This window comes from Lynx canadensis, chromosome A3, assembly GCF_007474595.2.
Source record: "Lynx canadensis isolate LIC74 chromosome A3, mLynCan4.pri.v2, whole genome shotgun sequence".
Taxonomy (NCBI): domain Eukaryota; kingdom Metazoa; phylum Chordata; class Mammalia; order Carnivora; family Felidae; genus Lynx; species Lynx canadensis.
Window position 1 is genome coordinate 118,501,583 of NC_044305.1, and position 22,721 is coordinate 118,524,303.

The 22,721-nt window shown below is 55.3% G+C and overlaps 2 protein-coding genes and 2 non-coding genes across 4 annotated transcripts; all 4 read right to left on the reverse strand.

Annotated features, from left to right (window-relative positions):
* Positions 1-273: 273 nt before the first annotated feature.
* TRNAA-AGC lies at positions 274-345 on the reverse strand. Its single transcript has one exon. It is a non-coding gene; the product is annotated as a tRNA-Ala (tRNA).
* Positions 346-684: 339 nt separating this feature from the next.
* Positions 685-774, reverse strand: TRNAY-GUA. The gene is given in 2 exon segments: positions 685-720; positions 738-774. It is a non-coding gene; the product is annotated as a tRNA-Tyr (tRNA).
* A 4,053-nt stretch (positions 775-4,827) lies between these two features.
* On the reverse strand, positions 4,828-13,254 carry TMEM214 (transmembrane protein 214). The gene is given in 24 exon segments (XM_030311470.1): positions 4,828-5,749; positions 5,958-6,109; positions 6,240-6,349; positions 6,352-6,384; positions 6,387-6,406; positions 6,599-6,695; positions 7,262-7,330; positions 7,333-7,380; positions 7,553-7,664; positions 7,850-7,898; positions 8,167-8,258; positions 8,638-8,691; positions 8,693-8,767; positions 8,769-8,790; positions 9,148-9,249; positions 9,759-9,840; positions 9,949-10,054; positions 10,493-10,575; positions 10,830-10,964; positions 11,262-11,412; positions 11,969-12,145; positions 12,147-12,169; positions 13,082-13,132; positions 13,135-13,254. Coding segments are annotated over 24 exon segments (2,061 nt in total). The 5' UTR covers positions 13,226-13,254; the 3' UTR covers positions 4,828-5,622.
* Positions 13,255-17,369: 4,115 nt separating this feature from the next.
* On the reverse strand, positions 17,370-21,977 carry MAPRE3 (microtubule associated protein RP/EB family member 3). Its single transcript, XM_030311471.1, is given in 12 exon segments — positions 17,370-18,295; positions 18,540-18,671; positions 18,673-18,693; positions 18,810-18,875; positions 18,877-18,912; positions 18,914-18,940; positions 18,942-18,967; positions 20,254-20,455; positions 21,081-21,193; positions 21,196-21,225; positions 21,843-21,941; positions 21,944-21,977. Coding segments are annotated over 12 exon segments (855 nt in total). The 3' UTR covers positions 17,370-18,226.
* Between the last annotated feature and the right edge of the window lie 744 nt (positions 21,978-22,721).

The following is a 22,721-nucleotide window of genomic DNA, read 5'->3' on the forward strand; positions in this document are numbered from 1 at the left end:
CAGTGGGCTTTGGGGGCTCGCGGGCAGATCCGGCCAGAGGGTTCCACCGGGTTCTTCTCAGAAGACGGTTAACGGCCTGCCCGCTGAGAGGAGGGCAATACAAAGTGACCAAGAAATAAACCGGAAGACTCACCTGCAAAATAAAAGGACGATGTGCGAAGCTAATCATTGCGCACCGCGCTCTTCTGTGTAATACAAATACCTTCCTGGGTCAGCGGATCTCCCGCCCTTCAGGAATCCTCTGACACTGATACAAGGGGCAAAAAGCCTCAGTGGAGGATGCGGGCATCGATCCCGCTACCTCTCGCATGCTAAGCGAGCGCTCTACCATTGAGCTAATCCCCCGGCCTGCTGCCGCCTCTCTTCCTTTTGCCTTACAGGCTGTTCTAGGCTGGCCGCTGACCCGAGGACCGACCGTAATTCAAACCTTTATCTAGCAGTGTATAGGGGGATCGTGGGCAAGATTTTTAAAAGCAGGCATATAATAATCACACGTAAGCAATAGTAATAACATATCTTCGCATTTAACACAGAAGAGGGTTGGATCGTACACTGATTACTTACTGCACATGTGTTTCACCGAACATCTGCCGTCCTCCTGCAAATCCACAGCGAGCCTCTGAGTGAAACTTTCTCCCTACGACTTGATTGGCTTGAGTTGGAAGCTAAAAAGATTGTACGAAGTCCTTCGAGCCGGAATCGAACCAGCGACCTAAGGATTGCCGCAACTCGTACCACTACAGTCCTCCGCTCTACCAACTGAGCTATCGAAGGCTCCGCTGTCTCCAGCGTCTGCCAATTCCTCCCTAATGCTTACCAACGCCACATTACTCTGACAAGACCTAGAAGATTTGGGGGAAAGCTCCCCACCCCGCTTTATAAAAGGAGCTCTCCTGCCGAGTCCCTCCAAGCCGCACAGAAACAAAGGAAGCCGGAAACAAGTTCGGGCAAAGAACCTGCTTCCCAACTCTGGACAAAGGAAATGGGGCAATACACTTACCTTCCATTTCCGTTTTTTACAAAACAAACAAACAAACAAACAAACAAACAAAAAAAAACCCACATCTCCTCACCCCCCGTGGCTTTTATAGGATTGAGGACGCTTTGAGATCCCGCTCGCAACCTTGGGCCGCTGGGCGCATTTCCCGTGCGCGGCGGGCACGCACATGTGCTCTGCAGTTGCAAGGCGCAAGTCCAGTTTGCAAAGCCGAGGGCTTACTTTCGCTATTTGCTCCAGATTTCCCTTCGGTGTCTTGGGGCACCGGTAAATCCTACTGCTCTCCTGATGTAAGGACATTCATTAGGTCAGTTAACCAACATTTTGTCAGGATTTATTCGTTCTGGCTGGAGCATGAAACATGCAAACCACAGAGCTGTTCGCTGTGTGCAGGACAGCGCACCGTCCCGCGGCGCAGAAAGCCTGCGATTCCGGCCTGGCCGCAAGCGCGGAGGGGGCCCTGGGCGAGGCCAAGTCACCCGTCCGCCCTGCCCCTATCTCGTCACACCTCCGCGCCTCTTTCCAAGGGCCTGGAATGCCAGCCTACAATCCTTTGCCCACCAGAATTTCCTGGGGCTTTGAAGCCAACCTAAAACCCACCTCCCCTACGAAGCCTTGCTTGGTGGTCTGGCGGAGTGCCTGTGTGGGAAGACCTGGACCATTTCCAGCTCTGCGGCCTGGGCTACCTGGAGTCACAGTCGCCCCGGGCAAATCCAGGTCCAGTGATGGTTTTAGGACCCGTTGCAAGCCCTACACTTTAAATCCGAGGTCTCTGATGTCACTGAGCACACAGGGCTTTCACTCTTGCGCCCACCCACGAAGCAGGAGGTTAACATCTCCCCCACCGATTTCTTAGTTTAGCTTCATTCTGCTGCGCTTCAAATGCTACCACTGTGTCCGAGAGTGTTAATTTGGGCAGTTTTCTTGGCTCACTCTTTAGTGTGCCCATTGACTCTTTCTTGAGGGGAAGGATGCTGGTAAACCGAACTTTTTTTTTTTTTAAAGACGAGATTCCCATAACATACAACGAACCGTTTTAAAGTATGAACGGTTCAGTAGCACTTCGTGCATTCACAGTATTATGCAAATTATGATTTCTCTCTAGTTTCAAAACTTATTTTTTTCATCACCCTAGAAGAACATCCTGTACTCTTTAAGTAATCATTCCCCACCACCACTCCCCCACATCCCCGACCGGCGCCCCTGCCCAGGCAACCACTAACCTGCTTTTTCTCTATGGCTTTGCCTATTCTGGAGATCCCATATAAGAGAAATAATAAAATATGTGACCTTTTGTGTCCGATTTCTTCCACTTGTCATAATGTTTTTGAGACTCTTCCGGGTTGTGTTACGTGTCAGCACCTTCTCCCTTTGGTGGTTGCATAATATTCCATTGTATCACTATACCATTTTGTTTATCCATCTATTGATGGGCATTTGGGCTGTTCCCACCTTTTAACTTTTATGAATAACAGTGCTATAAACATTCGTGTACAAGTTTCTGTGTGGATATGTGTTTTTATCTTGGGTGTATAGGAGTGACATCGCTGGGGGTTTGTGGTAATTATATGTTTAACTCTTTGAGGAACCACCAAATTTTTTCCACACTGATTGAACCATTTATATTCCCACCAGCAATGTAGGAGGTTCTAATTTCTCCACATCCTTGCCAACGCTCTTCTGGATACTTTTATTATAGCCCATTTTCAACAAATTGAGCTCAATTATAAGCATTTTCCTATGTCCTTAGAGAGTCTTTGAAATCATCGTTTGAACAGGCAGGAATGCCCGTCTCCATGGGAAACACTCCACCCCAGAGGTGATGGCATTTGAGAAGGGACTGGGCAATGCTACAGGTGAGTCTAGCGACGCCATGCTTTGGGGAAGTCAGACCACCCATTAAGCTGCCCTGCTGTAAAGCTGGCGCTATAGGTACACATCCAGAAACGTGCTTTAAAGCTTTTGGGAAGAAGTGTTTCAAATGAGTCATGTACCAGAACTCGCAGGCCCATACAGGAGTTGGTAAGAGATTGACAAAAGATAACCATACTCAAACTGCCCTTCGTTGTTTGGGGCATGTTATCTGTAGAACTCCAGCTGTTGTAAAAAGTAAAGTTACAATGTCCAAATGTGACCTTCTGAGGCGTCAGGTGACTTCTGTTCCTCCAGTAACACCCATCATCATAGGGTGGTAGCCCACCTGTCAGCCTGGGTCTGCTCGTCTAGTCCACACTAGGTCAGTTCACCTGGCTCAGCTTAGATGGCTTGTGCATTGACAGGTCTGCCAAATGTGAAACTTCTGGGTGTCTGTTTAGCTTTATTGGACAGCAGGTGCAGTGTTGGACTACTTCTCTGACACCAGAGAAATTCTGGACATTCCAATAACAGGTCAAACAACGGGGTTTATCAAATAAAGCCAATTAGGGTGTCAGTGTCCCCTATGAAAAGCTGTTGGAGGCCCCAGCCAACCTGATTACACGTGTACCCCAGGATTCTAGGTCAGAAATTAAACAACCCAGCAAGGTAAATCTCGTACACACTAGAAACCAACGCAGCACTCCTAAGTGGCGTTCTTTGATTTGCTGGATTGTGACAGGTCCAGCAGCGTTGGTGATTCAATGTCATCATAGGACAGGGTCGTCAATTTTACTTGTCCTATGCTGTTGCCAAGCCAGGTTCACAGCAGCCCTTCCTTCAACTTGCCTTGAATTCAGGCAGTTAGAAGGATTAGCTATTCTTAAGAATTGCACCTGTTTCTGATTGGGAAGAAGTGGTCTTGGGACCTTGGACAGTCCTGCCTAGCAGTCCCAGACCTTAGCTGCCAGGTGGGTTTTTTTCCCTTGGGAAAAAGGGTCGTGGTCACCTGCCACTAGGAGCAGGGTTCTGCCCAATGTGGTCTGTTTAACCGCTCGACAGGGTAAGAGTTACATCCTAACAAGGGAAGAGAACACAACGGGAGACGCCATTGTACTCATGACCTCACTTTGTGCCATGATTTTCTAACGCTGGCTACTTGATAGGCAGAGTCTCAGGGCAACAACTGAATGGGAAAGTGGTAGCTGGCCATCATCCTGCTGTCATCTCAGGGTTTGATGGAAGCAGGAACCAGCCTGGGGGGGATTGGAGTGGACAGCACACCTCTAGCACTGCTTACATTTCAAACATTAGAATCTTGAGGGGAGAGTGGAAAGGCCTGTGCAGCTCTCTTACGGTCCCCAGTCAAAAACAAAAAGGGGCTTTGGTGATAGGCCCTTGACTCGTGTGTCTTTTGGAGTCCTACATCTTTCACATCCTTGCCTTATAAAACTAATTAATAAATTAAGGGTCCTGGCAAGGAGCCTGGCTGGCTCTCTCCGAGAGCATGTGACTCTCTGATCTCAGGGTTGTGAGTTCAAGCCCCACACTGGGCGTGGAGCCTACCCAAAAACAAATAAAAACACAAATAAAAATAAAATAATAAAATAAAATAAAATAAAATGAAGGTCCTAGCAAGGAAGAGAACACCACCAATCACAGACCAAGAATTCCCCTAGGAAACTCTCCCTGCTTTTTCCAGCTTAAAATAGTCAAGCCATCAAGGTAGGTGTTGGGGACACGAATCATAGTGGCAAGTGAGACAATATGATTAGGGCAGCAAAAGGAGCGTCTGGAATCCTCAACAGGTCCAAGTTTAGAGTGATGGGCGTGAGCTTTCCCTGCCAGAAGCTCCCCTGCAGCCAGTGGCTACAACCTCCAGGAGGCAGGGGGCCAAAGGAGAACACGCATGCCCAGTGTTTCGCTGTGCCGTTCACAACCACGGGAATCCCGACGTGACGATGCGGACAGGAAAGCTGGCAATCACACCTGTGTCCTTTATTCCACCCAGCAGGCATACCCAGGGGCCACATGCTGAATCCCGTCCCGACGAGCTGCTGGAAGGTTCGCTGGGCCCGAGGCACACAACCACCTGGGCTTTGCTCTCCAGGCAGACGGTGGGGCTGGGCGGCAGAGATAAGCTGAACCTTGAGGCAGAGTCCCCCAGCAACAAGGGGAGTGAAGAGTAAGGAAGTAGGACCACGATGGAGGGGGGGCAGTGAGGGGCCTCAAAGGACTTAAGTTGGGCATTTGGAGGTGAGAGGCCTTTCTGGCCAGGCCTCACGTCCACCGACAGTCACGCCCAGGCTGTGGGTTGAGGCGAGGCCGCTGTCGCCCACTACGGTGCTATATTCTTCTGGAGGCCCCTCTCCTTGTTCCACCGTGACCAAAGTCTGGGAGCAGGAATCACTCGTCAAAAGAATGCAGATGTCACTCAGTGGAGTCCCACCACTTTGGAGAGGAGCTGTTTTGGGGCTTCGGGGATGAGATGGAAGGAAGTGGAGAGCAGGAGACCAGAACGGGCTACAGAGGCTACCGGCCTGAGGACAGAGGCCGGGAGCTACATGCAACAGGGCCAGGCAAGTGTTCAGTGGGATCAGGGGTAGGAGGCTGAGATGCCTCTGGGCTCAGTCCCCACCAAAGGTAGAAGAGTGGGACGAGGCCACTGGCCACTTGCCTAGGAGACAGAACTCGGGCGCCAAGTAAAAAAGACTCCTTTGCGGAAACCCCCCAGCAGTCTCCGAGGGCTGCCCCAGACAGGGACGCGGGGCCTATTGCTGGGATATCATGGCAAGTGCCCAGTCCAAGAAAGCCACCGTGATGTCCTGTAGGCAGAGCCAGGTCCAGCGGGCAGCCGCACTGAGCTGTGTCCTCACGCAGTCCCAAGTCACCTCACCTCTGGAGGAAAGCATAACATTTGTGGGGGTTCGGAGGCGGTGTCAAGTCACAGGGTTGCAGCTCAGACCCACAACCCGCATCCCGGAGTCGCCGAGGGACGCTTGACCGCTGGGGCGGGGCACAGGGAGAGACTGGACGGAGAGCCCTGTCCCTGGGCAAGGGCAGGGGGCTCCGGGGCTCCTGCTGCAGCGCTGGACGCGGCTCTCACCTGCACGCCTCATGGCAGCGCTCCTGGGCCCGGGCCAGGGCCTCTAGCAGGACGTGCCACAGCGGCAGCAACACACTGTGGTAAAGCAGCAGGAGCAGCTCCCTCAGAGACCGGAGCAGCTGGATCAGGGTGTCGGGGAGCTGGATCTGTAGCTGGAGCACAGAGCAGGGGGGCGGTTAGAGCACCGGGAGAACGCATCCTGGTCCTGAGGACCTGCTCCACACGGGGCTGCAACCTTCCGGCCCCTGGGCAGACCAGCCATTCTCCCTGTATCTGGCTTACCCTCTGGGAGAGGCCGGCGAGGCTGTCACCAGCCCAGGCAAGGTGGGAGGCACAGTGGGCAGAAAGAAAGCTGACTGTGGCATTGGTGTGGGTCCAGGCCAGCTGCAAACCGGCCTCACCGCGGTCAGCAGGTGGGAGCCCCAGCTGGCAGGGTCTCCTGCAGCCAGCTGTACAAGATGGAGGGGAGAAAGGAAGGCCGAGTTTCCTCAGACAGCTCGGCTCCCCTGAGAACAGCTGGGGGGAAGGGAGGCCTTGGGGAGGGAAAACTGCCATCGTTCCCGACCGATACCCGCCACCACCTCGAGCACCAAGCCCTCTCCCTGCCACCCTCCTTTCTCCCCTCCCCAGGCGGAGCTCACCTGTAGCCTTGCAGGCTGTAGGAGTAGACCTTGGCACATACGTGCTGGCCAGCAGGCAAGAACCCAGATGACTGAAGCAACCGGCCAGAGAGGGAGGCTGAGTAAAGGGGGCCCGTGGTGAGCTGGGGGGCAAGGGGGACAGGGAGTGGGGAGACAGACACTACAGGCCCAAAGCAGGCCCAGTGGGGGATGTAGCAGAACGCAGCGTGCTCACAGGGCTGCAGAGTTGGCTCCAGTCTGCTCTGGAGCATGCTCGCTTGGAGGGAGGGGTGCAGGCCTGGGGAGCTGAGCCCGTTTCTCCTGCTGGGCCGGTGAATGGGAATGAGGCAGCCAGGCAGGTGTCAGGAAGCCTGGGTTGGAGGGTCCACCCGTCTACTTACCAGCCGTGATCTGAAGCTAATTGGTAATGTGACCCTCAATTTCCTCAGGAGTTAAAAAGGAGATAACACTTTCTCAAACAGACCGTGCATACATAAGCATTTCTACACTGCAAAGCAACAGTCCAATCTGAAGCGGTAATGTCACAGTTGTGGACAGAAAAGCCTGCCTGGAAAGGTTTCTTCCGTAGGACTAGGACAAGGCTGTATTAGGGGCAGTGGCCACTACACCTAGCTCCGTGCCTCACCCTCGTGCTATCTTCCTCACCTGCCAATCACTGCTTACCCTGGAAAGAGCTATGTGACCGGAAGTCATGGCACAGGAAACCTACGGCAAAGATCAGCACCAGTAGAGCAGCCGTGTCCAGGGCAGCCGGTAGCCCCGTGCCTGCTGCAACAGGCCCTACGAGGGGAGGGGGAAGGACCGGTGGTCAGAAGCGAAGGGGGTGGTCCTCGCCTCCTAAGGCGGGCCTCAAGCCAGGCCTCCTCCCCTCCAGCGACAGGTGGGGCGGAGAATGTGCTGAGCCACAGGTGTAGGACGGTGCGCGGGCTGGGGAGGGCTGGGTGCTGGTACCGTTGCAGGCTGTGTCACAGGTGACGGCATCCTGGTTGTTGCAGCTGCCCTTCCTTAGCAGCTCCTGGTTGGTAAGCTTGAAGGACTGAATGGTTTCTTGCAAAGACTTCTGTGTCTATCGGATAAGAAAAGTCTGGGTTGAGAGGACAGCATTCAGTCTGTAAGGGAACCGAGCCTCCACCCTGTTCACTGTCCACGCAGTGAATACAGTGCCTTCTCAGGGAGGGGGGGCAGTGGTTGAAGGGTACGAACCCAGAACCCAGACGAGGCTCAGCCTGCCATGTCCTCCCAGCTCCTCACCTTCTTGGGAATCTGCTCCCAGGACCTGAGCAGGTGTTCCAGCAGCAGGCTATGGGGAAAGCACAACCCCTTGCAATCAGGGGGCCCACTTGGCCCTTCCCGTCCCCCTTTAGGCCCTGGCTCCTTCACTTCCCTCCCACAGTGGGCAGCTTCCTAGAGGCCACCCCAGCAACGTTCCCGCTCAATTTGAGAGGCACGAACCCAAAGGACAGTGACAGATTTTCCCCTTCTACTTCTACGCTAGGGACAGGTGGGGAAGCATGGATTAGGCTTCTCTGTATGGACTGGAGGTGGGCAGCCCCCCACCGCCCACCTGCCTGGACTGTGACAAGTGCTTGGGGTACAGCTGCCTCCAGACACTGGCGCTGAGGGGGTCCACCGTCAGGCACTCGGTCAGGCTGCTCAGGAGCTGCATAGGGGACAGGAGAAACTGCTGGGCCTGGGGCTGGCTGGAGGGGAGGGTGCTGACAGGTAACCCCTGGCCCCAAGTGGGGCAGGCCCAGGCAACACACCCATCCCAGAGAATGGGGAAATCATGCCAAGACCCCAGAAATGTCTGAGAGGTCGTAACGGGGGAGGCTGGAACTCCCAACCTAGAGCTTGAGCTGGAAGGTCACCCGTCCACAAGAGGCAGGACATCAGAGACCAGCTTAGCTCCGTCCTCGTGAGTGTGGTGTGCGAGTGGGGCGGGTGGCTATCAGGAGCTAAGGAGGTTGCCCAGGAAACGTGTCCCATGAAGGCAGGGACCTCACCAGCAGGTAGGGACCTCTGCAGTGGCCTCCCGCCACTTCCTCACCTCTTTTCTTCATCTCAGGAGGGCAGCTAGGGGTGGCTCTGGACAGGGAAGGAGGGGAAGTACGTATGCAGGAGGGATTCCGGCCTCGCCCCAAACGCCAGCACCTTCAGTCGGGGGTAGAGCCTGACACAGCTGCTCCTGCAGGCTGGGTGGGGGTGGGGAGGAGAGCCAGGCACAGGCTCTAAATGGAGCTATGTGATGTGTCCCTTTTCCTGCCCGAGAGAGGGGAGTCGCTAAGGGCCTTATAATGGCAAGGAGTCTTTCAAACACAGAGAGTCCCCGGGAAATCTGTTGAAGTCATGGATCTTCTCCCCAGGAAAACGTCCATATGGCAATGATACTCGAGGGCCCACACAATCTCAGGAGGTTCACCGATCCCTTGAACCTTGCAGGTTGAGAATCTCAAATTTAGGATGGTTGGAGAAGAGGGGACGGAAATATGCTGCCTGCTCCTGACTCTGCTGGGATCCTTCACAGCAGGTGTGCCCCAGGGTAGTCCTACCTGGGTGTCAGGGAGTTGTTGGGCATGTAGGCAAAGTCCAGAAGTGGGAAGAAGTCCTTGGGGCCAATCATGCCAAAGCCCTTGGTGAGGTTGGGGTGCATCCTATGGGGGGAAGGAAGGAAAAGACTTGTGGAGACTACCATACAGGCTGTGAACCCAGCTAAAACCCAACATCTAGGGAAATGGGCATAAACCCCTGCCCCACCCCCTACCCCTTAATAGCTTCTTTCCTTTCCTTCCTCACATTCTGATCGGGAGGGGCTGGTCCTGGTTTTCCTCACATCTATGGAGGCCAGGATCACAGCATCCCATTTTGCTGAAACAGCTACTTTGTGTTTTTTGTTTTAAATTTTTAAAAAGTTTTTTAAATTTATTTTGAGGGAGGGAGCATGAGCAGGGTAGCGGCAGAGAGAGGGAGAGAGAGAGAATCCCAAGCAGGCTCAGCACCGTCAGTGCAGAGCCCAATGCAGGGCTCAAACCCACAAACCATGAGATCATGACCCGAGCCAAAATCAGGAGTCAGATGCTCAGCTGACCGAGGTGCCCCCGAAGCAGGAACTTTGGACACCATAAGCCTTCCTGGCTGCCCCCCCCCCCCCGCAGTTACTCACAAGAGCAGCCGATCCAGGTATGCAATGGCGAAGGGAGACAGAGACTTGATGCCCAGCACAGGCAGCATGATCCCTAGCCACACTGAGGAGACAAAGTTCAGGGAGGAAGACTCAGGCTCGGACCCACTGGGGATGTTAAAAGCTTACTGCTTCCAAGACCACCCTTCTTCCTGCCCCCCTTCTCCGTTACCTTTCAGTCCTTCAGTGAGGTTGGTAAAACCTGCTTGACCCAGGGCCCACATGATGGTCAGACACTTCGCTGGACGGCTCTGGTGAGACCTTAGCAGTTCCAGGAACTGAGGAGACCGGTGGGAAAGGCAGGTTGGGATGGGGCAAAGCACCAGGAGCACCCCAACGCCAGGCAGGAAGAGATGTCAACAGGGAGACAAGGGACAGGCCACGGAGCAGTGGAGTAGTACAGGGTAGCGATTCAGAGCATGTGCTCTGGCACCAGGCTGTGGCCTTCGACCATACTTTCCGCTTACTAGTTTACTAACTCTAGGAAAGTTACTGAACCCCTCCGCAGCTCAACCTTCTCCTCTATAAAAGGAGAGTAACGGCAGTACCTACCTCACGTACATACAAAGCACATCCAGGCAAGCACCAGCAGCATTAGCCATCAATACTGGTCTTACAGGGTCTTCTACTACCTCTTAACTCGGTCCAGAGTGTAGATTCTGCCCAGCCTCCCCAGTCCTAGCCTCCTGGTGTCCCCACCACCAGCCTGAGCTCACCTTGCCCAGGTTCATGGTGGCAATCTTGGGCTTGTCTTGCAGAATGGCCTGGATACAGATGCGGTAACCATGTAGTGACTCCCCTGAAGAGACATGTGTTCTCAGACGTACATACCCTACTTGACATCCCAAATCTGAAATCTCCCTTCTAGCAGCTGAGAGCCCAGAACGCAGGCCCAGCGACTTCTAACTTTCTCTTTCCAAAAGAGTGTGGAGATCAGTACATTTCCCTGTTGGAAACAGAACCACCCAGCCCATCTGGAAGTAGAAAAAAGGGACTAGTAGGTTTCCAAGATGGGGGGGGGGGGGGCTAACCCTCACAGGGGGGCCCACTCACCTGGCGTCTTATCCAGTTCTTGCAGCATAGTGAACAGACAGTGGTCAAAAAAGAGCTCCAGAGACCCTGCTGCCTTGGCCAGTAGCCCTCGGATGATCCCACGCAGCTCCCGGTTTACCAGGCTGTAGGGATAATCTGGGGCCGACAGGCCTCCATGTGAGTGCTAGGACCAGAAGCTTCTGCAGCTCTGTGCACTCCCTGAGGATGGGGAGTGCAGGCAGAGGCCCCCTGCACTGAGGCTGGCATCCTCCCTATCCCAGTGAGGCCCAGGCGCTGTCACAGCTGTTACGATTCGAGAACATCTTTGATTCACAGCACAGGAATCAGGACAGGGTAGGGGCACTGGGCTCTTTTACTAACTCATGTGCTGACGCACAGCCCTTTCGGTGTTTTCTTGAACTGGTCTGATTTGAGGGAGTCAGAAGAACTAACCGTGAGTGTGCTGGCTTAGAGTGGGTTCACTTAGAGGTGCTTGGAGCTTGTAGTTGAGATAGCTGGCCAGGTCCTTCAACCACACGGACGGGTTTCCAGAGAACACGCTCTGGCTCTTGTCTAGCTCTTTCTGCAGAGCTGCCACGTCGAGCTGCCAGGGACACAGGCCCCCCGTGGGTGCGTTATGAGTGAGTACAGGGAAACAGGACAGAGGTGGGAAAACGGGTGAACTAGGTGAAGGCAGAAGGAAAAAAGGGTTTTCTGCTTTTAAGTGTTAAGTATGCGGAATGCCACAATATTGCTGCACCCGGATATTTGGGGAAAAGAGTACAGCTGGGATTGCTGATCTCAAGGCCCAATACTCTTAAGCCCTTCACACGTTCAAGGGGACCAGAACGGAAAATGAAACACTGCTACTTCCACAGGGTGAGGAACCACAGCTGTTTCTCTACCCTCTCCCCAGTATCCCTGGGTCTTCAAGGCTCTCCTTGCGTATCTAGGTTTCCCTAGAAACTTATTTCCGATCTGTCTTAAATGCAAGCATTCTATACCTTGGGATTTCTGCCCTTTCCTGAATGCTTCCTCCCAAAAGTAGTGTCTCAAGTTTCACAGGTCCCTCGGTGGCCCCCGCCACCCCCCTTGTTCCTTCATCTTCTCCACGCCTCACGTCCCTGTTGTCTCCCCACCTAAAGTCTAGGCACACTCACAGCTTTCAGTGCCTCCTCCAGGCTGCGGAAGCGACCCTGCTTCTGGTTCTGGTTGGCGAGGGTGGCCGCCTTCTTAGTCTGCTTCTTGTTCCCAGGTTTCTTAGGCTCCACAGCAGGGGGTGGAACTTGCTCCTTATTCTGCCGCTTCAGGATTCTCTCAAAGCCCCGCTCATAGAGGGGTGCTTGTCGTCTGAATTGGAGCTGGGGTAATGACAGGCAGAGAAAGGGGGACCATCCTTGAGTCATGAGGGCCTCACGGGAACAGCGGTGCCTTCCCCCACATGGTCACCAATTCGTCTCCAGTGGGCAGCCTGCCTCAACGCCCCTTCTTGCGTCCTGCTTAAGGAGCAGGGCGGGCAGCCCTCCCGGTCGCTTCTTTCAGTCATAGCAGCTCTTGAGTTCATAGGCTCTTTCAAAGAGGTGAGGCATTTCTTTATTAGATAAGTCAGAGTACGTGGGAACTAGCAGAGGAGTAGGATACAGAGGGCTGGCTTCCTTGGTGAGTGGCTACCAGTCTGGGAGGTCAGGACTTTTCTGTCTTGGTTCCAGTGTGACAACTCTATAATCAACAAGTGGGCAAGCTCTCTCCACTCTCCAGGAGACTTCGAGGAAAGAGGCGCCACTTAAATACTCGCTGGGTGTTGAGAATGAGTGGTGGGGTCGTTCCTTCCGCTGCCGGCCCCCCCCCCGTCGGTCTCCCCCCCCCCCCCCCCAGTACCTGCTGGTTACTCAAGGAGGCGGCACCGAGCACGATGAAGCCGGCTGCCTATCCCCAGCTCTCAGACATTGGCCCCAGAGGCCAGGCTAGGGCCGGGAACAGCTGGTAGGGTGTGTGCAGACGGCAGTCCTGGTCCCCTCTGACATGTGACCCCGGGAAAGGGCACCTAACTCCACTGGGCCTCGGTTAACTCATCTGCGAGGCGAGGACAGCTCCCTCCTAGCGCTGTCTACCTCCTGTGAGGCTCAAGAGGCGACGCACGGCAGCGCTCGCCGAACGGGGGGTGCCGATCGGCAGGACAGCCCAGGGGCTCGGGTGGCTGCTCGCTACCTCGCCGGAGGGGCAGGCCCGGGGCCGGGAGGCGGCGCTGGCGGCCGGCCGGGTGGGGTACTCACGGGTCAGGTCGTATTTCCACACACCGTTCGCCTCCCCGAGAGCCCGCGGTCCCCTCCGCCGCTTCTACCACTGCCGCCGGCCCCGGGCCGCCGCCCTTTCTTCACCACCTCCCAGCGCCCCCCACCAGCTGCCTTGGCTGCCATGGCTCCGACCCTCCCGCCACTGCCACCTCCCTGGGCTTTCCGGTCCGGCGCGGATGCACCGCGCTCTGCCACGTCCTCCTCGCAGGGCCTCGCGGCGCGTGACGCCGACCGCAAGGCAGCCTGGGACTTGTAGTCTTTCGTTTTCGCCGCGTTATCTCTAGCAAGGTATCGGGTCGGGCCGGGCGGCTGGGGTCTCCTTCGTAGCAAAAAAAAGAAAAAAAAAAAAAAAAAATCCACGCAAAGGCGTTGAGATGAGAGGCTGTTGTATTCAGAGCATTTTAATTGGGCATTTACTGTATGAAGGCACTGCATTGGGTGACTTGGAAATGTAACCAATTGCGGTTTTCTTTGCTTTCTAGTGGTGCCAGAAAGATGGAATGGAACGTTCTCCTTACCTTCGGGGCGAGGTTGAAGATTACATTTGTTCTCCCTTCTAGGAAAGTGCTAGTTTTGTTGTTGTTAGTGGTTAAACTTTAAGTTATTGGGCTATAAAAAAAAATCTATTGTGGAAGAACAAGGAAGAGGATGGAGCTTGCGGGTAGGGGAAGTGTTTGGAGGGCAGGAAATGGAGAGCCGTGGCCCCCGCTGATGGAAGAGAAAAGCCTGGGGTTCTGGGACAAGCCAGGACTGTTTCCCCTACAGGGAATAGGAAAGAATGGCTCTGACCCTCAGTGCAAGAGTCAGTCCCAAGTCCCAGATGTGGCAGGGAGTCATCAAGAAGAGCCCCAGACCTGAGGAACCACTCAAAGAGGTTACTGCTGACTTTCTCTGTCCTTGGAGGGCCTTCCACCATGCTTGTAGTATCATGTGAAACCACAAAATGTAAAGCATCCCAGTAGGGGAGGAGGAGGAGAGGAGAAATGAAAGTAACTTATTACAATTAAGGAAATGTGCTGTTTCAGGTACACTCCTAGATTCAAGGATGAGATTCATACCTGCCATACTCAAGTACAAGACAGGCGAGGCCTTGTAGTAACAACTGATAGAGTCGAAATGCCTACAGGATGAACAGCTTGGGAAGTGATGAGGATATCCTAAGGATAGGAAGGAGATTAGAGAAGCCTTCCTGAAAGAGGTGGTATTTGAGATGGGTCCGGGGACAGGGAGAATTTTCACTGGTTGGCGATCAGGACAGGTGCAAAGAACAGGCCAGCCGTATGGGGTTTATTGCTTTAAGTGAAAGCCTAGAGGTGGGGCACAGCAGGGCAAAGCTGGGAAACGAAGTATTCAGTGTGATGGTGTTTAATGAGATTTGGGAGGTGAAGAAGGTGGAAAGCGATCCGAACCCATATGCTATGGTCTGCCAGAAATGTGGACTGGGAGCCAGTGAGAAAAGTGGCACAATCTACTGTTTTGGAAAAATAAGTGAGTATATGTGAAGGATAGGGTGGGGCGGGGGGAAAGCCTCCTGCCTGTCCTCTAGCCCCTTCTGGCCTGACCGTGGCTGACCTTGCCTCCGTTTCCTCTGAAATGGAGTGCTTTTGCCCAGGACCGTAATTGAGCTGCTCGTTCATCAGTTCATTTTTTCGGATCATCGGTTTAGTTCTACCCGACCTCACAACAAGATCTCTTTTGCTCACCCTTTTTGTGTCACGTGTAGGGTCACCGAAGAGATGTTCTTTTCTGAAGAGAAACAGAACGGGCCGGGCTTTCCATAGGGTCCTGCCCCATGGTGGAGGTAGTTAAAAAGGATGGGAGGGGCTTTCTTTTCTATCTTTCTTTGGGACGGTCCTGACCGCTCATTTGTTGTACCTTGGTATCCAGGGGTGAGAAGTCATTCGCTTACTTAGGCGCTTCTGCACTTTCTAAGCACCTCTACCTAAGCACCTGGCACTGGGCCAGGGGGCTAGAGGATTCACCTCACTTGCCTGTGAGGAACTCGAAGCCTGTGTGAGACAAATGTGGAAGCAGAAAATTATAGTTCACCATCTAAGTGTTCCACGAGGAAGACACTTAGTATGATGAGGGTACTGGGAAGAGGTGGAGGAGGCGGCAGTGGCTTTATGTCCCTGAACTCTGGGCCTCCCAAGAGCAGCCTCAGACACTAGCCGTGCAGCGGACTTGGGCAGCTACCCACGTGGGGTCTGAGGGAAGAATCAAGATGTGGGGTCAAGCAGGACAGGTGGGTGTCTAGTGTGGGGGCAGGAAGGGTGAGCTCACTGAAGCAGTGTGACTTACCACGTTAGATTTTTAATCGCTGCCGTAACAAACTTGCCATAAACTTAGTGGATGAAATAACACGTTTATTATCTTATAGTTCTGGAGGGCAAGGGTCTGGCAGGGTCTCACTGGGCTAAACTACGGTGTCTGCAGGACAGTGATCCATTCTGCAGGCTCTACGGGAGTATCTGTTTTTTCACCTTTTGCAGCATCTAGAAGCTGCCCGAGTTTCTTTGCTCAGGCCCCTCCCATCGTCAAAGCCAGCAGATTGAGTCCTTCTCACAGGGTATCACTCCTCTGCTCCCCTTCCACTTGTATGGACCCTGTGATTACACTGGGCCCATCTGGATACCCACAATACTCTCCTTATTTAAGGTCAACTGATTAGTGACTTAATTCCACTTGCAACCTTAATCCCCCTTTGTTATGTAACCTAACATCTTCCAAGTTCTGGGAATTATGACCCAGACACCTTTAGGGAGGAGGCATTGTTTTGGCGACCACACCCACTTTGCTGGCGGGGTGAGGTCTTGGCCTGAAGATTAGGGCCACACAGAACAACTACTTTAACCTCTTTTTTTTTTTTTTTTTAATGTTTATTTATTTTAGAGAGAGACACAGAGAGACAGAGTATGAGCGGGTAAGGGGTAGAGAGAGGGAGACACAGAATCCGAAGCAGGCTCCAGGCTCTGAGCTGTCAGCACAGAGCCCGACGTGGGGCTCGAACTCACAAAACTGCAAGATCAAGACCTAAGCTGAAGTCGGACGCTTAACCGACTGAGCCACCCGGGCACCCCTACCTCTTACAGTGTCTACCTGGAATAATGGAGGGAAAGCCCTTTGAAGTTAGGCAAGGGAATGAACTCATAACGATCAATAAAAGCAGGCAAGGACTTGTTGGGAGGAGAAAAACAGAAGTAGAATAGGGCTAGAAGTATCTATGTGGGGGTGGGAGTCAAAAGGAGGAGGTGAAGCGAATGAGGAATGACCAGGAATGAACTGCTTCTCTAAGGCTTCTATCGGAGTCACTGGAGAATGGCAGTGGTCTGGCAGAGGCTCAGGGAGCAGGGTCACAGGAGAAACGGTTCCAGTTTGATCATAATTCAGGATGATGAGGAAACACCTACAAGGACTACTAGCCTGCAGCCACAGAACACTCTGGAGGTCACACCTCCGTGGTCTTTGGGGATGAGCGCCGAATCATGCGTCAGGAGGTCTGAAGTCTAACCTAGATTTTTACCACCTTGAGCGAGTCATGTCACAAGCAGGCCTTGGTCCCTTCATCAGTAAATGAGATGACTTTGTTTGATTGGGCCTGGTTCCCACATTCATTTCAGGGCCCTCGGTCCCTGGTCGGCTTCCGGGCCATTGGTTACGATGGCCCTTTGCAGGGGCACGCACCAGGAATGTAGGGCTGTGTGGATGATGTGAGGCTTCCTGACTCCTGGTTCCTCAGAGCTTGTTCGAAGGAGGAACCGCTCGGGCACCGCTGTCCTAGGCTTCAGCACTCAGAGCTGCTTGCTCTTTGTAACCCACTCAGCTCTCTCTGTCACATAATACCTTGTCCCCAGCTGGATCACAGTTGTGAGGTATATAACAATATGCGCCCTGACTGGCCCAAAGGAGACTGAACCAAAGCACCCTTGGCCGGGCCCCCAGCCCGCCCCCAGTTACTGCCCCCACCCCCAGCCACTTTACTGGTTGCCCATCGTCACAGCCACGGCCCCAAACTTTGTTCCTTCACGGGGATTGGGGCTTTGGGGCCTCCGTGAATTCCTTCCCTTAGAGCCCTGGCACGAGTGTTGAGAGATGGGGACTAGGTCAGAGCTGGCCTCTGAGGCCAAGCACCAATGGCAGTTTCTAGGCCTGACAGAGGATGGCAGGGTGCAGTGCTCCGGGCCGGCACCTCTGGAGAGGGGAGTGCTCGGGAGGAGAAAAAACATTGAGACCCAGGCCGTGGCTCGCTTGAGGGAGACAGGGCATGGACTTTTACCACACAAGTTATTTAAATAAAGTGAACACATATGCAGGCTGGGTGGCCCGAGGGGGCAGAGGGTCGGGGAGGAGGGCAGACGGGAGGCAGACGAACAGGAAGGTCCAGGCAGAATCTGTGTGGTATGAACCAAGCTGCAGAAGGGGTGGCTGGGGGCCTGGGGGCGGTGCTGGGCTTCGGTGCTGGGGGCAGGGGGCTGAGGGTGGGTGAGCCTGGTGCCAGGAGGTCATTTTCATCCCTCACGTGCTCCCCCCGCCTCTCCCTGACCACCGGGGCCTCAGGCACCCCCCACTCGGTCCCCTTAGCCCTCTCCCGACATCAGCCTTCCCCTCAACTACCGGGAAGTCAGAAGACAAAATAAATAAGAACGGGTGAGTCCTGCCGAGGCTCCCAGCAATGGGGTAGGGATGCCAAGCCAGGCACACTGCCCCGGAGCCCCGTGCTGTCAGCCCTGGGAAAAGAACAGGTAAAGTGCAAGGAAAATCCAGTAAGTAAAATATACCAATGACTTTGTCAAATATACAGCTGCTGGCTGTCAGGGGAGTGGGCGGCTGGCTGGGGCGGGCGGCGGCAGCGCCACCCTGGGAAGTGTTGGCCGACACAGCGTAGAGACAACGGAAATAATAGGGGTGGAGGAGTGGACAGAGGCCTCGCCCAGCGCCCACCGGCCTCTGCCTGCTCACCTGCCCCGTCCCCACAAGCCTCGCTCCTTGCCTGACTCCCCAGTGCTGCGGCACTGACACAAAGCACCCGGCGCCGACCGGCTGTAAGGAAAGGATTATAATTTGGGGCGGGAGCAGGGCGGGGAGGCACGGCAGCCGTGCAGTCAGCCAGGGCTGGAGCCGCCCTCAGTACTCGTCTTGGTCTTCCTGTTGGTGTTCCTCAATCTCATCGTCCTCGTGGGGTGCAAATCCTTCCTGGAGGGTGGGAAGGGAGAGGTGAAGTGTGTGAGCCAGGCAGGCCAGGCAGAGGGGAGACTTCTGCTGGAGCCAGTCCCACCTCCCCTGCTGATCTCTGTGTGGCCCTGGGCTCTGACTTCAGTGGGCTCTCCCCACCCTGTTCCCCCCAGGCCCCTCGGGTGCGTACCCCTTGTGGTCTGCAGGGGGCAGGACGGGGAGGGGCCCAGTGGGCCTGGGACATTAGCGGTGAAGGCAAGCTCACCTCGGTGGCATAGAGAATGCCTATGATGCCCGAGATAACCGGGCTGTTCTCACTTTCGTGTTCCTGGCAGATGAGCTCGATGTCTCGAAGTTTGCTGAAGTAGAAGTCACGCTCCTTCTCCAGCCCATCCACCCGTCAGCTTCAAATCCAATAGCTGCTTGGGGACAGGCGGTGTTCAGGCCAGAGGCCCCTGCCCCAGACTCCCCTTCCCACCCAAGGTCCTGGCTTTTGTTGAGGGCTCTCTCAGTGACCCTCGCCCACCCTACTCACCTGCTGATTGAGTTCGAGAATCTGGGCATCGGTCTCATGGCCGCCATTCCGGGCTGATGGGGGGTTTCTTCCGGAGGATGCAGGGTGGGGCCACATTGCTCAGGCCTGCCAGAGGTCTGCATGTTTTTGGGGGCCTGTGGGGGACGTCCTCTGTGGAACTGCCCAGAGGAGAAAGGTCGGATGGGGCCACGTGAGCCCACGGCTCGCGGGGCTGAGACAGCCTGGTGTGATGACTGCGGGGGCAGCCCATGCGAAAGGCAGGCACTCTTGCCCTCCCCTCCTCTACCCACTCGGGATGGGCATCGACATCTAGGCCTCAAGCCATTGCCACACTGACACCAACAGCACCGGGCAGCTCTTTGGCAAGCCTGGGAGAGCAGGGACTATAGGGAAGCAAAGAAGGTATGAGGTGTGGGGGGGTGGCGGGGAGCTGGCCTGAGGGAGAAGTGAGGGCAACCAGGAAGGAGGATTTGGGAAGTGGGGCTGGGAGGGTTGGGCCCTCTTATACTGTCAGCCAGAGTCTGAGGAAAAGCAGCTGGTGCAGGGTCTCAAGTCTGGCACTTGCTGGGTCCTTTCCCGACAGAAGCCCCACCCTCCCCGGGATAAGCTCAGTCTCAGGGCCCCTGCCCCTCCCAGCATCCCTGCCTCAGGATGGGCCTCTGTGCTGTCTGCTGGGCCTGACTCCGGGACCCCGCTCCTCCCCCACAAGCCCGGCATGCTGAGGCCACTTGTCTTCCTAGCTATGGCCGCTCCTAGACAGAGCCTGGCTGCTTCTAACACCAAAGCAAGCAGGTGAAGGGGGGGGGGGGGCAGGCCCAGGCGGGGACAGCAGCGCAACAGAGGAGTGGCTCTGCTATGACGGGTTCAGATGCTGGGGCTGCTCCTTTCTCTTCCTTTCCCCAACCCTCTCATCCCCCAAACGCCCTATTGCTTCTCTCCCTTTCCTCTCGAACCCAGAACAAGCCTCCTTTCAAAGACTTCATCTCTTGAGGACTCAGGGCTGTGGGCCTTTGGAATAGGGGAAGATCGATCCCAATGGGGAAGCTTGGCAGACTCCTGTCCCCGGGGGGCGTCCAGTGGGCAGGGGGCAAGAAGGGTGTGTGGTGCAGGCACCAGGCCCCTGGCCTGATGGACCTGGACAGACGAACCGCGCCACAATGCCGCCCCGTCATCTCAAGGCACAAAGCCAGTGCCCCGGGCCTCCCAGCACCACTGCCCCCATGGCTGGTGCCGGTGCTCTCCGTTTGCGGCCCTCTTTCCATCCCTGTCCTCCCTACTGTGATTCCCCCTGGTCTGGGCGGGCAGCAGGCGGCGTCATCTGAACTCCGTGATAACAGTCTCCTCTAGGCTGGCAGGGCCGGGCCGGCGGCCCAGGGGGCGCTCCTGGCTGCGGAGCCATGCCGGTCCGGCCCCCCCGCTCCCTCCCCCAGCTCGGGCACGTTACCTGCTGTGCCAATGAGTTTCTTGGATTTGTTGAAGATCTGATCACCTGGGTTAGGAGGGGGCGCTACGTCCTGGCCCTGCCGCGCCAGCAGAGGGTTGTAATCCTTTCCGTCATAGTTGCGTCAAAGAATTTCTTAAAACCACTGAATAAACTCAAAATTATCTTGGAATTTTCCTTTCACTAATTTCTCTACGGGAATTATCTGAAACAGACCACACAAGCAGAGAACTTTAGCCACCTGCTGCCGCAGGGCTGCCTTCCTCTGTGAGAGGGTCCACTGCTCTCAGGAAAGCCAGCTCCTGGGCTGCGGCGTCTTCCACCTTCTCCACGGGGCCCCTCCCTCGGCACCGGAGCCGGGACGCTGTGGCCGGGCCTGGGAGCCAGAGACGGCCCTCTCCTCCAGGCACGGGAGGAGCCGGCTGCGGCCCTCGCCCTCGGTGCTTGCCAGCCGTGTGCCTGTGGGGGTGGGGGTGCCGGAACCAGGGGCTGGGGGCCACTGAGGCAGTAGAGTGATCCAAGAGACTTCCTTCCTCAGGCCCTACAGAGAAGGACCTTAGTAGGAGCGGCGCACTTGAGGCCCCAGCTGCTGAGACAGACAGGGTCCAGAGAGAAGGAAGGGGAAGGAATGTCGGCAGGATAGGATATCAAGTGGGGGGGTTTTTCCACCATGCCTCGAGCTGGGGAACATTCCCTCCAGAGAGCAGGGGGGTGGAGAGAGGCGTGAGAGCTGGAATGACCCCAGCAGCCCCTGCTGCCCCGGCTTGGCGGTCATCTTCTTCCCCAGGGTCACACAGCTCCTCAGGGCCCCCCGGAGCGCAGGCACCTACTTTGTCAACACCCATCTTCTTGAAAGCTGCTTGCAGCACCTTGAAGTTGTGGATGTATTCGTGCTCTAGTTTGGCCTGGAACTTCACCTTCCTCAAGTGCACACAGCCGGGGAGAGCATGTCCATGAACTGGCAATAGGCTGCCCCTGGGAGAAGCACAGCTGCCTGAGGGGGGTCCCCTGCCTGGGCTGCTCCCCCAAACTACCCAGTCTCCTCTCTCCTTGTCCTGGCAGGGTCAGTCCTAGGTGGGACAGATACGGCCGGAATCCCCCCCCCCCCCAGCTTTCCCAGAATAAAGCAACTACGACAGATTGATGCAGTCACGTCAAACACTGCGTACGTGTCATTTAATCCCAACAGCAGCCCTAGTTTGACAGGCATGTTCTCTCCATCTTGTGCATGGGGAAACTGAGACCTAGCGACTTGCCCAGGACTGCGCTGCAAGAAGAGCTGAGCTTCGGGCCCAGCGTGGCCAGATTGGACCTCATGCTGGGGGCCGCTGGCTTCGCTGCCCGTCCCGGCTCTTGATACCCCACGGCCCCTGCCCTCATCCGCAGCCCTCCCTGAGCCTCTCCCGCTCTTCGCTTCGGACTCTTCCCATTCCACGAGACCCTCATTTCCTTCACCGCCACGACTGTGACTAGTTTAGGGCTCTGCTGCTCTCCTCCTCAATCCTAATTTCCTACTCTGTTCTCTGCCGTGGCCCTTCTGCCTCCCACTCTCCTCTCTCCCTCTTCCCTCCAGCAGGGCCCACTCCCCCCACACCCAGGCTCCTACCCTGAACAGAGCTGTTCTATCTTGGTATAGTTGAGGTGCAGGGAGTCATTGACCCATGCCAGCATATCATGGCGACTCAGATTTCACTGGTCACGGACGTGGAGTACACATGGACTGCCATACCCCAGCTGCAAAGAAAGACGAGAGGCCAGGTCAGCATCCAGGGGCCGCGTGCTATTCCTTGACTGTAAGGACAGAGGAGCTGGACAGTCCCGGGTGAGTGAAAAGCATCTTCCTCCAGACCGGCCTTGCGGTTTTCCCTCCTGGAAAACCCTTCAGGCGTTTCCCTCTTCAGGCATCTAACGAGTGCCTACTATACCCCAGACATGTGCTAAGAAACTGGTGATAAGATGTGGTCTCTGCCTCCAAGGAGTTTACAGACAGGCAAACCCTCACAGGAGGGAGTGGCAGGGCAGCGAAAGTGGCACACACGAAGTTAAGAGACGACACAAAGGTGGGAGTGATCTCTTCTGCGTGACAAGGTCAGCGAAGGCTTCGGAGCAGAGATGCTGGAGTCTGGAAGGACCAGGAATTTTCCAAACATGCAAAGGGATGGGGTAGAAGGGTACCGGCAGGCCCAAGGACCAGCGAGAACAAAGGCATGGCTTATTCTGGGACTCTGAGTTGTTCAGCAGGCCTGGGGAGCAGGTTTTGTGTTGGGGTGTGGTACAGTGAGGTTGGCAGGGACAGATTGCAAAGGGCTTTGTTTCCCACGAGGAGGAGTCTGGACTTTCTGTTCAGACAACGGGAAGCCATTAGAGGATTTTAAGCCGGCAGTAGCCTGACCAGATTTGTGTTTTAGAAAGCTGACCAATCTTGTCCTCTCCTTTGACTTGAAACCCCCGTATTTCTGTGGCCGGTGGCC